Source organism: Ammodytes marinus (assembly GCF_949987685.1).
Source record: "Ammodytes marinus genome assembly, chromosome: 19".
Lineage (NCBI taxonomy): Eukaryota > Metazoa > Chordata > Actinopteri > Uranoscopiformes > Ammodytidae > Ammodytes > Ammodytes marinus.
Genome location: NC_137223.1, coordinates 15,039,691 through 15,058,146, shown reverse-complemented (window position 1 = coordinate 15,058,146; position 18,456 = coordinate 15,039,691). Strand labels below are relative to the sequence as shown.

The following is an 18,456-nucleotide window of genomic DNA, read 5'->3' as shown; positions in this document are numbered from 1 at the left end:
TGATGCTGCTGCTTCTTATTCATGGTCCAACTTATCAGACACTTGACAGGTATATCATATTTGCAATATACTGGCCAATATTAACTTAAAGGCCTTGATACAACCAGAGTGGTACAGGTAAATTAAAATACTCTACAAAGCTTGGTGATGTAGCGGTAGGGCTGGTTGGTGAACTGCTGTAGCTGGCGAGCTAACCACTGTTAGTCAGTAAACAAAAGCTGCCTGTTCTGTTTACTCTTAGCAAATGTGTTACTTCATTCACTAGCTCTGAGTCAGCAGAACAAGTTCATGTTGTTGATTCAAAAGCGGTAGACCTATTGTACCAACAGCTTCTATCCCTAAACTGTCCGCAATCTTTTCACTTTTGTGGAATCATTAGTACTATGACAGAGGCCGTTAAACTAAATTGAGCTAATAAGCTACAATAGCTTCCACCATGGTGACCCTTTGGCTCTCAATCACCTTTAAAGAAGGCGTACTGGTCAGAAGCACAAAATTGAGGGTTAAAGGGAATCCACTAATCCATTGGAACTAATTGAAATTGTCACAACATTGTGCACCTTAAAAGCTAGTTTGACCAGGCTTAATACAGATGTATAGTATTTGTATTGGCAAAATATGTTGGCTGAGAGATTTCAATATTTTAAAAGATAGATATGTATGAGATCATTTAGAAACAGTATCGTGTTTGCACTGTCTGTCCACCAGAGAGCACTGACAGGTTTATTTCATCTGCAAAATGTCAGTGCATCTTTCTCACAGTTATATCGTAAATTGGATCCTTTAACAAAATTAAAGGATCCAATTCCAAAAAGAAATTGTTAACATATAGGCCATTTAGTCCAACTGTTTTTTAAACTGTGGAATATCGCCAAAAATCCAGCATCAGTCAGGCTCCCTCTACCCACCAAAATGCACATAAAACTACATTTATAATGAGATTTAAAATATGTAGCGTTTATATGTAGCCGCCATGTGATGTTGTGCACTGTTGTCATTTGTTTAAGGTAGACACTGTTGGCCTTGGTAAAGAATACAAAGTTGATTTTATGACGGCGAACGTCACCACTTTAGTTTGTGTGGCTGCTTCAACAAAATAACGAGCAAATCATCAACAATTTGGGCTTTAAAATCAAAGCCTCAGCTCAGCCTTTATTAAGGAAATAGTAAAGCCTTTATATGTGTGCGTGCTAAAGATTAATTTATATACAATATTTACAGAAAAAAAATCCTGACAAATTCAATTCTGTGTCTTTAAAACCTTTGCCTGCATGCTCTTGCCTTCTCTCTCATCATTCGACAGATTGAGCCTTATGGAAACTGACTTCCTTAAGCTGTTTACTTTCTTTCAGTGCCAGCATATAGTATGACTTGTGTTTTTATGTCATATTTTTTCTAATTTATTTATTCTATTTTGTTTATATGTATTGGTTTTGACTGTGGATGTGCTTGAATTTTGCACTTTTTTTCTTATATTTCAAGTGTATTTTCTTCCGTGCCAGAGAGTTCTCCAATCAAATGTTATCGATCTATTATGACATGTATAAGTGCAATACCGTAGATTCAGCTGACTTCCTCTGACACGTCACAATGAACGGGATGAATATTGTCGGTCAGTCATTGCCGTGTTTTGCATGTGTGTGTGTATGTCCATGTTTCCAGGTGTCATTTTGGTGAATGTTTAAATCTAGAACGTTGTAATCCTTGCATCAAATTCATTGTTTTTAAATGTCACTGGTATTTGCCTGCTGCATATTTTACTCGTCGTGGAAAGAAAAGAAAAAAAACTTGACGGAAAGTTTTACCCTGCAGCGCTTCAGTTGAAAAGCCATTAAATACTGAGATCAACACGGCGAGGTCAGTCATCCTGCTGATTGGCTTATGATCAGTGTCTCCAATATTTGTAAAAGTCCTTTCACATCAGTGTCTGTGGTCGACTTCATCTGTCTCTAGTGTTTTTCAGCTGTTAAAGGTCACGGGGTCATGGGCTTTTGGCCCTGGCTGTGTTCGAAAAGCCCTACTAATGTCCTACTCATACTAATTTTGACTTCAATTTGAGTATGTTGTGGTTGTGTATGCCAGTTTGTGCAGGCGAGAAATGCCCGCTGATGAGTAATTACTTCCGAGGAAGATTTTGGGTATGGATCGATTTTCCTACTCAACCACCCCACAATGCATTGCGTCTTTGCAAACGATACAGAAGTTTATTTTTTTTACTTCTTTATTGCTTCTGTTCAGTGTAAACGGTGTGAACTTCGCATACACAATCGATTTTTAAGCAGACAGTAGGCCTATGTAGTATATACATGTTGAGTATGTAGGAGGGAGGACGTTAGTAGGCCGTTTTGAAAACCAGCCCCTGTCTTTCGTCTTCCTGTAGACAATAGAAGCCATATCGCATTGTTTCGTGGTGTTGTTTGTGCTGAAACACTTGTGTAATCTTATCGTCAAACTGTAAATAAGACAGCCAGGGTGAAATTTAAACATGATCCATAAAGAAGACTGCTGTGTAATATTACAAAAAAAAATATTCCTATGAATGTATCATACCTATAGAGATAAAAAGCTGTATGACAATGGATTACTCCTAACATTTCATTAAATATAGCCGTGGTATTTTCCTCTGCATGGTTTTGTGTCCGTTTTTTGTGTGTTGTTAAGGGAAAACGTCATATTTTATGGTGCTTTATGCGAGCACTTTTTACTCTGGCATCTATCGATCTAGCTCGTAATCCCTTTCCCTCTGGGCTGTCTACCATATGACAATACTAAGCCCACCCAACACTGAGGAGGAATTAGCTCTCTGCCCTTTTCTTTGTGCTTGTATGTGCTCTGAGCTCTAGAGAAACGGATGGAAAAAAATGAGGGCAGAGAGAGAGAGAAAGACTTAGGAGTACCGCTTTGGAGACTGTAGTGTGTGGTGTTTTTGGCGAGAAACGGGTCATGAAAAGAGAATGAGACTAACAGTCAGGAGACAAATGAATGATGTTTGAGGAGACAATGACACCACCAGAGATGGAGAACAGTCACAGGCAGCAGCTGTGTGTGTGTGTGTGTGTGTGTGTGTGTGTGTGTGTGTGTGTGTGTGTGTGTGTGTGTGTGTGTGTGTGTGCGCGTCTGCGTGCGTGGGGCTGTCTAACATGTGGCTGTGTGCAAGATGTGTGAGGTGGGATGGTGTGTGTGTGTGTGTGTGTAAAAATATGAATAATGCAGAGGATGTACGAGCGTGAGGGCCGGGAGGAGGGCAGATGGTCGCCCGCTGATAGGACAGAATCCAGGCAACAGGGTCCTCTAGAGAGCTGGGTTCAGACACAAACACACACACACACACACACACACACACACTCTCTCTCTCTCTCTCTCTCTCTCACATACACATACATGCACACGCATATGCACATATAACAACAACCCAGGAATATGCATGCTGTTTTCTCCCTTTTTTTCTCTCAAATCTCTCTCTCTCTCTCTCTCTGTCTCTAAATTGTACCTACAGGTTAGATTTCAAAATAAAAGCCTGGATATTGCAAATATAGAAGAGATAATGAAAAATATATTAATAGCAATTAATTTAGGTTTTCTGCTTATTTGATTGACAAGGAGCAGGTAATCACAGGCATGTGAAATTAAGTGTTTCATATTAGAAACTACTGGAATCAGCCACAAAAGTGTGTGTTTGTTTGCAACTGAAGTATTCCCCAAAGATGAAACCCTGGTTATGAGTAATAATTCAGTAAAGAATATTGTCACATGAAACAAAATAAAAATCATTGCACTGAAAGTCTATTGACATGAAGCAGTGCCCCCATTCACCCTGAGCCTGCCTTTATCCTACTAAAGCCCACTAGGTGGCAGCAGCACACTGCTTCTGATTTGGTCCCCAGTTAAGGAGCGAGGAGAAATGAAAACATATAGGCTAGGAAAAGCTGAATTATGCTAAATAATAATTAAACCCATGTCTAGCAGGTGAAATTCGACCAAAAAGCCTACTACAACAACATCCTCAAAAGTGTCTGAAAATAAGAGCTTCCATGTTAAACTATTTGGTTTACATGTTGCCTACACTTCTTCGTTGCTGAACAAACTGGTGATTATTAAGAATTTTCCACAATATTTGAATGTAGTCTACAATGTGTCACACATAAGATCATCCTACTATAAATCAAACAATTTCCCCGGGCATGAAGAAATACAGATGCTTATGATGAGGCTGTATAGCCCATTCTGTAGCTACAATTAAGGCAGCAGGCCTTATCATACATACAGTATGATGCATCACTTTCTGTTTGGCCTACAGTAGGCTATCTTGTTATTATTTAGCCACCGTTTACAGACAGGTCTTCAGAGATGCTTTATTTGTTTTTCTATCTTATTTAGGCCTACGTCTTGTCATAATTTTCAATTAGTTTCTACATTTTATCCTGATGAAAATATGCATTCATTTTATTGCGTGTTTTCAATTTCAGGCCATTGACCGTCTGTTAATCTTCTTCCACACAACTATTACCAGCGCAGATCAGCGACTGTAAAAACACTTTTAGAGAAACTGAAGGACAATTTGAAGCAAAGCGAGACGGATTGATCCAATCCGCCATTATGATGCAAGGCCGCGTCCAAGAAAAGAAAGAAAAAAACAACAAAAAAGCAAGGGAACTTGCCAGAGTTGCGGCTTCTCCTATAGATCAATAAAACATGCAGACTGCAGTGTTGTAGAAAACAAATACGATTTAATGACAAAAAAGCATATAGAAATTGTGCAATCGTTGATTTCTTTTTCCTCTTCACAGATTTCAGGTCGATGCTATTTTGTTTTGGTTTTTGTTGATTTTCTCATTCTCTAACCCAGAAACTCAAATTCATCTGAAGGATGGCATGTGATTAAGTCAGAATTACGACATGGCTTTTTTGGATTACAGAAATACTGGGCCTTATTTAAATGAAAGGCCAATGGTTATGTAATAGCATACACCTTCAACCAGAGGAAATATCCTGGTGGTAAACTCATGTAGGGATTTTTATTTTTTAAATGATTGTAGATGAATTTAAATAAGGGAAACGTTTATTTTACAGCCATGCTCTGAGAGCTAGGCCTCGTGCCACTGTATAGCATTCCCCTCACTGAAATGTCCTTAAATCAATAGTGGGCAAATAACGTTTTCCTCTCCACTTCAGTTGTGAATTTGAGTTTCTGGATTTCCATAATTTCTTCAGATTTATTTTTTTCGTGAAAGTCGTGGATTTTCCCTCTGTAACCTCTCCACCAGCAGTAGATCAGGTTATTCATCACAGTTATTTAAGTGGCACAGGAACACGTGTCTGTGTTTGTGCTTTGGCACAGACCGATGGAGAAAACTGAACGGATAAACAAACAAACATACGAACGAACGAACAAAGCCATAGAAAAAAACAGGAAAAAAAGTCGAGATACATCCCACAAATATAGTCTTCTCGGTGAATGAGTCACACAGTACTAGAAGTTGAGCCAATGCGGCCAGAGCTGGTACCAATATATAGGCCTATATTCAGTTTTATTTGTTTGATCTTCTTATTCTTCTTCATAGGAAAGGAAGGCAAAATGGGGCTGGATTGCTTTGAGTGTTCCAGCCGGACAGTCTCGGTCTGTTTTCATCACAGCATTTTGGAAAAAGTACAGAAATAACAAACAGCAAAAACACACTGTAAACAGGCGCACAGAGATGTCTGCACAGAAAGAAAAGCATTCAATTGAGCCAATACTCTATGGTATTATTATTATTATTATTATTATTATTATTATTATTATTATTATTATTATTATTATTATTATTATTATTATTATTGGTTTTTAACTAAATTCTTATTTTCGATTTAGATCATTTTGGGATTTTTTAATTTAAATAAATTGTGGCTGCAGATGAAACCCCAATAACAAAACATCACGTTCAATTCAAAAGAATCACAAGAATTGTCTAATAGAGATACAAATAAATAAATAGCCTAATAACAATAATAATGATAATAATAAAAGCAGTTGGCTGGTATTGGCTTTACAATGTACATCAGGTGTCTGCTTTTTCAGCCCTCAAGCTGCGAGGAACCCCTGTTGCTTTTGTTATGATGGAAAGATGGCGTTTATTTACCCACACCGACTGCGACTTATCATCGAGCCGCAAGCTTGTTTTTATATCCCCCCCTGCGGACACCTCGTGTCCACATCGCACGCTGCCTTTCTCTAATGACACATTACATAATGACATATCGGCGCCTTGGTAGAAGATATACAAAACGCATTTCGTTATCAACGTCACTGTTTTTGTTCTCTTTTTTGTTCTTTTTTTTTTGGTTAGCACACACCAGCCGTATCCCAATATGCTTGGCACCTCCGCGGCATTAAACCGCTCACCTACTATGCGTATTTTTAGCGCCTGTTTCTCGTGCCACTGTTCATCCCCACTGTATGTGTCCAACATTTAAACTGGCTGAAGTCCAGTTCCGAGTGGTCCAGCGAATCAAACAAATAAGGAGGCATTATTCCTCCTTAAAGGGTTTGTGTTCTGCTCAGCATAGCGGACTGGGGGGGTCACTGCACAGGAGTCTGTCCTCCGTGGTGAGGAGGGCTGTCCCCGTACATGTCCTCTCCTCCTGGCCCCTGTCCCCCTATTGGTGTCATCCTCTTCTCCTTCTGCCGCCTGTTACAAAACCAAACCCGCACCACCTCCTTCTCCAGCTGCAGGCTGTCCGCTAGGGAGGTGATCTCCGCCGCTCCTGGCTTCGGACATTTGAGGAAATGGGTCTCCAGAGCCCCTTTCACGCCCACCTCGATGGAGGTCCTCTTTTTCCTTTTCCTCCCCTGAGCCGCGATTTTATCCAGGCTCGTGGGGCTCCCCGACGTGGAGTCCGCCTCCTCCAGCCACTTGTTCAACAAGGGCTTGAGTTTGCACATGTTTTTGAAGCTGAGCTGGAGCGCCTCGAACCTGCAAATGGTGGTCTGAGAAAAGACGTTTCCGTACAGCGTCCCGAGAGCCAGTCCCACGTCAGCCTGGGTGAAGCCCAACTTGATCCGTCGCTGCTTGAACTGCTTGGCGAACTGCTCCAACTCGTCGGAGGTCGGTGTGTCCTCGTCCGACTGATCCTGATGGCCGTGCTGGTGATGGTGGGAGAGAGACTGCTGGTGGGCCCCGGGGCCGCCTCCGTGTTCACTGAGGTGCGGGCTGTGGCTGTGGTGGTCGTCATCCCGCAGGGGGTGGTGATGCATCCCCCCTTGCTCTCCCCCTGGCATCAGACCGAAGCCGGACTGGGAATACACCAGGCTCTGGCCCTCAGACGTCGCCATGCCGGGGATGTGCGTGGTGGCTGTGCTGGTTCGCCATGCTCTGGCGTCGTGATGCGCCTGCTGGTGCGCGAGGTGAGGGTGTCGCTGTTGCTGCTGCAGACTGCTGGAGTTCTGCAGCTCCTCTCGGTCACTGTCGTGCAGCACGGGCTTCACGTCCTGATCTCCGAGGGGACTGGACGGCCACGGTGCCCCACCGTCACCGTGAGACAGCGCCGTTATCCACTGGTGCGCGTGGCTGAGCGGATGTCCAGCGCCCGCTAACGTGGTATAGTCGTTCTGGAGCAGGGTGTGCGCGTCCCTGTACGCTGCCGCCTGCTGCATGCTCCCGGACTCCGAGTGCGGCGGTGGCGCGCTGCTGGGGGTGGTGAGGACACTGTAGTGGTTGGACGTTGCGGTTGCCATAACTATCGGAGCCAGAGTGATAGCTGGAGTTAAAAGGAGGCTGCCTTTGACAGTAACTCTTTTTTGCGCCACGGGGCAGCTAAGCGTCTCTCTCCAGCATCTCCCGGGCGCTGTGCCAAGGGGACGCAGAGGCGCGCACCTGTGGTCCGCCTCGCTCCGCTCTTTATTGGCCAAGAACGGTTGACAGATGTGGTTACCCCTGACAGCACCCCGCTCATTGGTCACGGGAGATTGTACAGAAGCCCCAATCACTCTGCCCAACAATACTAGCAGTCCTGCAGCACGCCAGAGTACAAAGTGGAGGGAGAAAATCGGGCTGAGTGTAAACACTTGGCCCCAGTGTAAACACAGAAAAGAGTTTAACAGCTCGGCTGTAAGGGGAACAAGAAAATAATTTTTCATAAGTTCGTAAGTTGGTCACAATTAGGCCTAATGGTTTCGTGCGTCAAAACGGTGCGTAAAAGTTGCTACATGGAATTTGAACATTGACCGATGTAGTGGCCATATTTAAATACCACTTTCAGTGACCAAATACTCAAAAATATCAATCCTTAATTTATTCCATTTAACATGCATTTGATCATTAAAATGTTTGGGTTATTTTGTGCTAGCAGTGATCCAGAGGGGAAACTTCCAGCTGCCCTCAGGACGCTGTCCAGAGAGAGAGAGAGAGAGAGAGAGAGAAAGGGGCTGCGTTCTTCCAGGGTCTCTGCCCCGTTGCCATGGCGAACGCAGTGAATGGAACAACGCCCACGTCACAGCTGCAATTCGCTCCTTCTTTTCGTTCCGTTCCAAAGGGCTCATTGGGGCCGCGCGCTCGGCCGCCGGGACAAATAATGGGGGGCGAGCGGAGAGGGCAGCTCGGGGCCAAAGAGAGGAGGCTGCAATAATGGATCCCTCAGCCTTCTCTGCGCCCACCGCACCCCCATCCACCTGCTTGTTGGGTAAACTTTGAGATGGATGCACCCACAGTGGCACGCGAGGCTTGGCTTCCAAAATCTATTGGGGTAGCCTATAGCAAAAGCAAAAAAAGTTGCCTATAGCAAAAGGAAAATACTATTGAATTTCAATAGATTGAAGTATAAAAAACATCTATATTCTTCTATTTATTTCTATGATGAGCACTTCACAAATATCTGCCTCAAGCAGCAGTTGGGACTATTGAAAACCAAATACAAATTGACTATTGATAATCCATTTTATTCTACTTTGCATTCCTATCAGACCACATTTGATAATTTACTACCTTTTACACCTTTTCCCTTCACCTCAAGACCCATCTCTTCTCCTCTGCCTACTCCAGTCCCCCTCCCCCCATCAATTTTGAAAAGCGCTATAAGTTGAAATCATTATTATTATTATTATTATTATTATTATTATTATTATTACTCCACTATTTATCAAACATCTATAAATTGTCAGATTAAGCAGATACATAGAAAAACAATGATGAACCTATAAGTTGTGATGCATTGTTTTCCATTAAAATACCCAACAACATTAAAATGCTGCTGCTAAACAATAATAACAAACTGGCAATATAAATTAATGTTACACTATAAACTGTTGTACAATGAGTGTTTGATTCTCAATATTGTTAGGCTATTTTAATGATTATACTTTTGATCTTGAAATGGGAGAGTTTTACATGAAATGAAGTATTACACAGTATTTTTATTTATTTTTTAAATCAGAAGTAAAGGCATCATTGCAAGATGGGACCAGAAAAAGTGTGATCATCAGCTGCTGGTGGGAAAATAACAGTGGAGATGGAATGGATTGTGACAAACTATCATTTTGCCGGTCCTTTCTTTACATGAATGCAATGATACTGAAATTAAACTAATCCTCATTTGGCTGTGCCCCCCCCCCCCCCCGAAACCCTCTAAGACCCTTGGGGGGTCCCTGGACCTACTTTTGCAACTACTGGTATTTAGGAGATGTGATTTTATTGGCTCAAAGTGGGACACAGGCTGTAAAGCATAAGTGCTATTAAGAGGTTAAAGGAACATCGAAGGACAAAAAAATATGCAAGTTTCACCTTCAGACAGAGGTACGCTGCAACATCACGGGCACCAACGAAAAATGTGTGTAGATTTCAAATGCCAAAGCTTTTACCAAGATAACGCCAATGCACTTTGCCTCATAACGCTACTTAAAAGACCATGGTACAATGAAATTCAACATAAGAAGTGATAGGTTAATTGATAAATACTTGGAATGTAATCAAGCAGTTGATACGTAGACACAAACTGACGCACTTTGAATTATGGGGATCGAAAGAACACTGGCTTATGATTAGGGTGTAATTCTGAGAATTACCAAATGTGTCGCCAGGGGCTCTGGTGAGCCGTGTGTTGAGAGTGGCAAAACATATTACCCTAATAGACTAATATGCAAACTACTGGCTGCCCAATTACAGGACTTAATAACGCATAAACGATGCAAGTCCTGTTCTTACAAGACGAAGAGGTCGCTGTTAATTCAGTCAAAGGGCTGGCTACGCTGTCAACACATGCTGCAGCTCCACACACAGACCGGCTGTGTTTCCGTGTCCCTTGTTCTGTATTCAACAGTGAGAGTTAATGATGGAGAATCTGAGCGTTAAATTAACAGTAATTATATGGCCCCAGTGCTGTAAGGATTCAATTTCTTCGCAAGTCTAATGGGCCTAAGTGTCCCCATGCGCAGGCAGAACTCTCTATGAGATAGTTTTGATTGAAACCCATACAGATGGAACAAAAACAAACACACACACACACATTGCGTACACCTATACAATGAAGGCATCTGTGGCTTCTTTCATGTGTGGATTTAAAGAGTAAGTGCAATGCAAACAACATGTATTCAAGGCCAGCACTTTTCCAATCCAGTTGTGAAAAGCCACCTTTTTTTTCTTCTTTTAATAATAATAATAATAATTGATTGGATTTATATAGCGCTTTTCAAGGTACTCAAAGCGCTTTACAGGGTTTATTGATCTTGTATAACTTGTGTCCCCCCCACTCTCACACATTCATTTTATGAAGGAGTGGTTCGAGTGCGAGGTGAAGCCATTTACGCGAGTGAATGTTTGCAAGCGAACCAGTAGTCTGGTTGCTTTCACTTTCTCCAGGCCACCGTGTGACCGGCCCTTGTCCCTCCCCCTGTGGGAACTACAACACAGGGGTAACTGGGGCAGGGGGGGCTTCTTTATGCTGCCGGACACAGGGAGATAATGGCCATTCCTCCACAGCTGGCCCACACAATCAAAGGGAGAGGGGGCTCGAAGGATTCCAGCTTTAACCAGGCCATTGTCTGGGCTAATTACATCTGAATGCAGGACCCCAAGAACTCACCTCCCCCCTAAGCAAAACCTGCACAGAATACCCCAAACAACTCTTCAGGGATGAGGGAGGGTGCATGGACACAGGGCACACACACACACACACACACACACACACACACACACACACGGAAATATATAAACCCAGGGCTCCTTCATTACCCCTAAATGTAAGCTCACAAGCATACACACACACACACACACACACACACACACACACACACACACACACACACACACACACAGACAGACAGACAGATACAAACACTCTGGACTTGTTCATTACTCAAACTCACTCACATCCCCAGCAGGCTCTCATCAAAGTGTTGTGTCTCTCTCGCATGTGGCACTCGGCATTAGATCAGATCTCAGCTTGCTGCTCTCAGAAGAGATGAGGAGGTCTAAGAGGACTTAGGTTGAATAGAAAACACATTGAAGAGCCTTTCCCCAATGCACCCACATAATCCCAATCTATACACTCCCTCTTCTGCCCCCTCCCCCCCCCCCAACCGCCGGTGCTGGGCTCCATCTGCAACCCTCTGAACAGAGCAGTCTATTTCTGCAAAGATCCGCAGAGTGATGTCAGGGTGCCCTGTTTGGTGCTCTGTCTCTTTTGGTTTTTACAGAATGAAAATACACCCGGCCTGTTTCCCCCTACACTCACTATTTTACTGATTTCTGCCGGTGTGATGAGCAATGCGGTGTGTTTCTTTCTGTGTGCATTTGAAAGGGAAACAGAGTTGTGTAAGGCAATAAGGACATACCTGAAAAAGCAAAAAAGACAAATGTGCAGCATCACAACTCTATTCCTGAGATCTTCTGAGATTTTTTTCCCTTTTAGCATGTCTGACCTGTATGGGTTCAGTTTGGTGGGCCTAAACTGACCTGGTTTTATCCGTGTTTTATCTAGTGGCGCCCAATTTTTTCCCTAAAGATCTCTCATTACATTGGTCTATTTCATCAATCAATTTGGCCCACCTGATTGTGTTTACCTTGCTCGATTTAAGCAATGCAGCTTAGGGTTCACAAACTTTTGCACATACAACATTTGTCAAATAATTTGTTCTATCTATTTTAACAATTGATTTCTGGAAAAGAAAAATGTTGAATTGATAAACAAACATCTGTTATTTCATATAAAAAATACTGGTATTTAAAAAAAATGAATTAATAATGGTTAACATAAATACAATTCCAAAAGGCTCAAGGGGTTCACAAACTTTCGCACAACATTGTATATGGACTTACATATACACCATTTTCCCTGGCCACGTCTCCCAGCCAGTGTGCGTGTGCGTGTGTGTGTGCTATGTGTGTGTGTGTGTTTTTGCTGTGTGTGTGTGTGTGTGTGTGTGACAGTTTCAGGGTTAGGAGGTCTCACTGGTGCTCAGTTTAGCATTGATTTATTCTCTTTCTCCAATTTATTTCCCCTTCGCCTGATCTGCCTCTGGGAGGACAAATGGAGGAGAAACGCAGAGCACAGTATCCATCCTTCACACTCACGCACACCCACACCCACACACACACACACACAGTGACCAATGTTATCACCAGCAGAAATGCACTCAAATTTGTATTTCTGGAAGCAAACACACACACACACACACACACACACACACACACACACACACACACACACACACACACACACACACACACACACACACCTATACTTTTAAAGCTCAGGTTCTCCGATCCCAGTGTAACAGTGCCGGACCAATCAGAGTGGTGACCATTGTGTAGAACTATAAATTCACAATCCTCCCCAAGTCCCAAGGCACCAGAGCTCCTATAAGACTTCCCATGTTGCTCCATATAACTGTCTTCAGAGAACCCATAAAGACATAAAGGGACGATCCTACCTCTAGGTGAGTGGTCATAATTCAACGGCAGGTATTTTTACCATGACATTGCTGTCGAAGTGCACAGATTCATCTCGTCTCCTGTCTCCAACACAAACTCCATATAGGGAAAGCAAGAGTGCACTCATATTTTACAGGCGGCTTGCTGTCACATCCTACCGTAATGGTTTGGGTGTGTTGGCAGAGGACTGTGTGGGCTCGCGGGTACAAGCTTAACACCTCACGTCACTTCTGCTTTGGGGTGCCATAACACACCTCTCCCTTTCCTTCCAGAGTAGAAACAAGATGGCTGGGGAGGAGGGGCAGGTAGGTCGTTAAACCCACTTGAAAGCTCAGCGCCCTGATCGATAGTCTTTGGCCAAGCAGGGATTAAAATCAGGCTAAGTCTGTTCCAATCAATACTGATGGCTAACCCTGGGGTTAAAACAGGAGTAAATCTCCATACACGTCCATACACAAGTCTGCACTATGGCCTTCAGTGCAGATAAATCCACAGCTATCCATGCAAATGGACACACAATTGCATGCCACGCGAGCGTAGTCGATAAGAATGAGTGCTGTATGGGCCCTCAGCAGCGACATATCTAGTTGTATCTATGTGGATATACACTCTGTCCAGTTAGGAGATTGAGGCAGTAAATTCGAGGAGGCACATGTGTGTGTGTGTGTGTGTGTGTGTGTGTGTGTGTGTGTGTGTGTGTGTGTGTGTGTGTGAAAGAGTGAGAAACAAACAGTTATGTGTCTGTGGTTATACACACAGCAATAACGGAGGGGAGCATGACTTATAGACGGAGAGCTGACATGCATGATTGACCGTTTCACGCCCTAATGGAGGACGGACATCACTGCGCGGATTGATCCTACAAGCACAGGTCTGCGTATCAATTACCAATACCGATCGATGCAGCTATGGACAGTCAACAGCAAGGAGAAACTGTTGCACGTCTATATTGTGATCAGACAATTCTAGTGTCACATAGTCCCAGGTCTCTTTTTTTTGGTTGCTTTTTTGCTTTCTTTGCAGAGCAAATACCTGAAACAGGGGGAAACAGCTAGCATAGTGTAAAATCACAACCTGTCTTTTTTACAGTTCATACAGATTCAAAATAATAGGAATTATCGAGCTTCATAAATGCAGACTTTGTTATTTTGGATAAAGCTAGGCCAGTTGTTTTCCCATTTCCAGTCTTTGTGCTTAGCTAAGCTAACCGCACAATGGTGGTATCAACGGTCTCTTAGCAGGATTTCTCTGTTATGTTACATCAATAATTATTTTCCAAATAGTATATTTGTTGGTTGGTTGATTACATTCTTCTGTTTGAATTGTTTACACACTAACACCTGAACCAGAAACACTAACGAAAAAAAACACAACACCCCTGTCCCAAACCCTTGAAACCAGTTCACCCAAAAAATACAGTCACATTTTCCACTTTTCTCTCGAACGGCAATTCTAAATAAAGTTGTTTTTCTAGCACAATTTCCCACATTAGGCACAATCTTCATAAGAAAAGTCTGTCATGTTCGTGCGGACCGCATTGTCCTTCAAAGTGATGAAGCGAAATGATCAGATGACTGCGCTGATGGCTCGCAGGTGCAAACACTACCAAATTGGTCAATTATTAATCAGAGGAGTAGAGTTTGGTGCGAAGGTGTATTTTGTGGATGAATTTACGGCAAACGAGGCGGTGAGATACGAAGGGAGAGGAGAGTCAGGGTGAGAGGAGGAAGACGAAGAGCGGGATGATTGGCAAAAATCTGAAGAGAGATCTGCACCTTCGATGAGGTCTGGGCCACTTGTTGGCTACTGATTTTGAAAGGGATGCTGGTCACTTCACTGTCACTGCTTGCAGGCATACGCAACAATTTCCCTGATTATTGTATTGTGTGATTTCCTGTATGTATGTAAGTGTGCACTATTGTCAGGATTTGGGGAGGAAGGTGGATATTTATCAATAGAAATGCATTTCATCTTTAGGACTGTAGTCATGACTACAGATGTAAATGATTCAATTGTCTCACAGTGCAGCAGATCTATCATTTTAGATTTTTCATTCCAGGAACAGAGGAAAGTTTGTTCTAAACACATTCCACAAACATTAACGAGAGGAGTGGATCATTTCCTTTGCAAAGTGCTTAGCCTGTCCATGTATTCTACGTGGACCACAGCTTGCAGCTTTATCCCCAGCTGTCCAACTCCATCACACTGTGTACGCCTATTCATTGGACCTCTTACTTTTGTGTCGCCTTTTCAAACACGCTCCCGACACACACAGACCCCCTCAACTGCAACACACAGCACCCACGGTAAGATATAGTATATAGATATACGCCTCCCTGACATTATAAGGAAACTGAAATAGCAGTTTTCATCTCACTGCATATGAAAATATGCTAAATGAAGAGTGAAAGGCCCCAAGAAATTGTCCTTGTATACCGTCACATCACATTATACACAGACTATAGTTAGAATATATATTTTTTCAGCATGTCGCCCTATTTAGAAACCATCGTATTTGAAAGTTTAATGTAGCCTACAACAATTAATTATAGTTCTTCCAAAACTGCCTCTCACCTCTTCTAAGGTCAAGATACAGGTCCAAGATGTGAGCTACCGTGAGTCCTAGTGATGTTGGTGGAGCTTGACTTGAACCACAACTACATTTAAAGATCCTGAAACCGAGCCAAGATGAATGTCCAGGGATCGAAACCAAGATGGATAGAGGATGGACCTCGGGGAGCAATAATGGTTGTTCTCCGTGTGGTAATCAAACTAATAGCTGTCTGCTTCTCTTAGTTGTTTTTTCTATCTCTAACACACAAGCACAAATGAGGTCTCTCTCTTTCCCGCCAAGGTTTTTTCCCCTCTCTGGCATTTCCTTCCTAATTTCTTTTTTTTTTACTTCTTCGCATTGGCAGTTTTCAGGGAATCACAATTTCAAAGTAAGTTGTATAACACCACCCACACACACTGTGGCTGCGTTCCAATACCCATACTTACCTGCTATTTAGTATGGTTGAGAAAGATTTAAGATATCCCATTTCAAGTGGTCAGGTGCAGCATCCTTAAAAAGACCCGGATGCCCTACTACATCCAGTTGGGATTTTAGGTGTGGATATCAGCCTGCTTTTTGGAAGTTGTGTCATAGTAACAGAGACTCCCTGTGAAAACAACCAGCAATATAAGCAAGAGACAAGTTCAAGGTGGGATGTTATGATGAAATATGTCCCAATTGTATTTGTATGCCTAGTGGATGCAAACTACAGTACATACTTTTTTTAAGATCAGCTGTAGTATGTAGAATAGTAAAAGAGAAAGATTATGCGATTTGGAACCCACCCCGTATTTATTTTCTGTAGTTACCACGGGGTACAGATTTGCTTAAGTGCATTACAGCGTCTCTCAGCATGTGGAATTTGTGTGACTCCTAATGAACGTATAAACAAATTCACCTTCAAATGCAGAGTTGAAGCAGTGCAGTATTAGGCCTATGTGTGAAGCTGCCTAAAGCCTTTACAGACAGGTTTCTGTTGGGTTTGGATTTGTATATATTCAGATCTGTGTTATTAGCTTACATGTTCAGATAGTTACACGTGTAGGACTATATACAGTAAGCCCTGCTCTCATTACACGAGTGAGATATGCACAAAAGTGAAGGAATGAAAGCAAACATTGCTTTTGTGAAGGAACACTGCTTTACACCCCCCCATGCATATCAAATGTGTCTCGGCAATTGGAAGGCATAATTCAGGGCGGGGGGGGGGGGGGGGGGAACAGAGGAGCTGCTCTTGGAGGCAACCTAGCCAATTAATTTGTGGCTCAGATCTCAAAGTCTCACTAGAGAGGTGCTAGGCTACATACCACTAAGCTAATTTGTGTAGCAGGTCCGTACTAAATATATGCATGAGGCTAATTCAGTTAGTGTCGTAGCCCTGTAGCTGTGGTGAGCGAGGCTCTGGCTCCCATTAGCGATGTTTCTGCCTCCAGTGGAAATCAACAGAAAGCGAGGCAGGCGCTGCTTTTTTGCATAAAGCAAACAAAATTAAATTTTCTCCGCTAAATCAAAGTGTAGAGCCAAATGTGAGTAGGCCTATCTCTCTCTCTCTTTTAATGTACTGTATGTCTGTTTCACTCTCTCAGAGGGATAAATTATTCCAGAATCATAAAAGAGTAAAATGGAAAATAAAATGACAGAGAGAGGAAAAGAGAGATTTTGGTCAAGTGGGATTCCCCCTCCCACACAATCTAAACATGCCCCTGCTTACTGAGTTGTTAGTTTATGTGTCTCCAGCGTGTTTCTCTGATTCTTGCTGTGTCTCGTTGCATGTTTCCCCGCATGTATTCACAGGATTTGTGTGTTCCCGTCAGAAAAAGGCATGCTTATTTGTGCAATAAAACTCATGTTTTTTGCCCGACGTGCACACAAACAGAAGCTACCCACGTGGGCTCCACCATTGTTTTTGTATTTTATTTACGTAAGCAAACCCATGGCCAAAACCTTAACCTTGCAATGACAAATCTAATTTAATCTCAACCTTTAACCTTGAGTTTGACTTGTCACCACGTTAACATGCTGCTTTTTTCTGACCTGTTTGGCACCGAAGGTGTTAAAATTAGAGGTGATGGATGCTTGAGAATCCCATTGAATCATGCGGCCATATGTGAGTTCATTTATTTTGTAGATTTTCTTATTGTCAAATTCAGGTGCCAGGGTCTGAGGGTGAAATAAATAAGTAATTTCAAAATAAGTGTGTATACTGTATGTGTGTGTTTGTATCACACTGCTGTACTTGTCAGTATGTGTAGGTGTGTGCGTGTGTATGTGAGAGAGAGAGAGAGAAAGAGATCCTTGCAGAATACCGCAGAGCTAGTCTGTAAAAAAAAGGGCCGCTTGGCTGTTCCTATTGAACTTGACCTGCGGGCCAGATCAATGCATGTGTATGCGCGAGAGACAGATCTGTGTGTGTGTGTGTGTGTGTGTTTGTGTGTGTGCGTATCCACGGGCGTGCATGCACGCTGCCAGATCAATGTGTCTCCGTGTGCCACGGAATGAGAGAGCACACTGATTACCCAGGGGTGGCGGGAGGGAGAGGAGGAGGAGGGAGGGATGAGAGCATGGAGGAGAAGGAAGATACAGAGGGGAAGGAGGGAGGGAGGGAGGGAGGGTGGGAGGGGGTGATGAGATTGAGCAGAGGACAGAGCTGAGACCAGGATCAGACGGGAAGCTCAGATCATTTCATTTTCATTTTCCCTTCACTTCCACACGAGCCGAGCCGTGTGCCGGGGCATTCCACATGGACGGGGGTGTCCAAAAATGTAGATCCGCAGCCAGATGGCATAGTTCAGTCTGGGGGGTAAATAGCAACACAATCTGAATTGAATTGAATGGGATGGTTTAGGGTGAGGGGGGGGGATCACTGATCCATCCATGCTCCTTTCTTTCCTCCCATCTCCACTACCCTTTCCTCTCTTTTCTACAAAGCACCTGGATGTTCATAAACCCAACACGGTCATAGAGATAGATGTGCATTTTTTGGTTTTTACAAGGTAGACA

At 43.0% G+C, this 18,456-nt stretch overlaps 1 protein-coding gene across 1 annotated transcript; it reads right to left on the bottom strand.

The window, feature by feature from the left end:
* Window positions 1–6,559: 6,559 nt before the first annotated feature.
* On the bottom strand, window positions 6,560–7,933 carry pou3f2a (POU class 3 homeobox 2a; the record flags this gene model as incomplete). The annotated part of the gene is made up of 1 exon (XM_080048409.1): window positions 6,560–7,933. Exon 1 carries the CDS (start codon window positions 7,712–7,714, stop codon window positions 6,560–6,562), a length of 1,155 nt encoding a protein of 384 aa, XP_079904535.1. The 5' UTR covers window positions 7,715–7,933.
* Window positions 7,934–18,456: the final 10,523 nt, after the last annotated feature.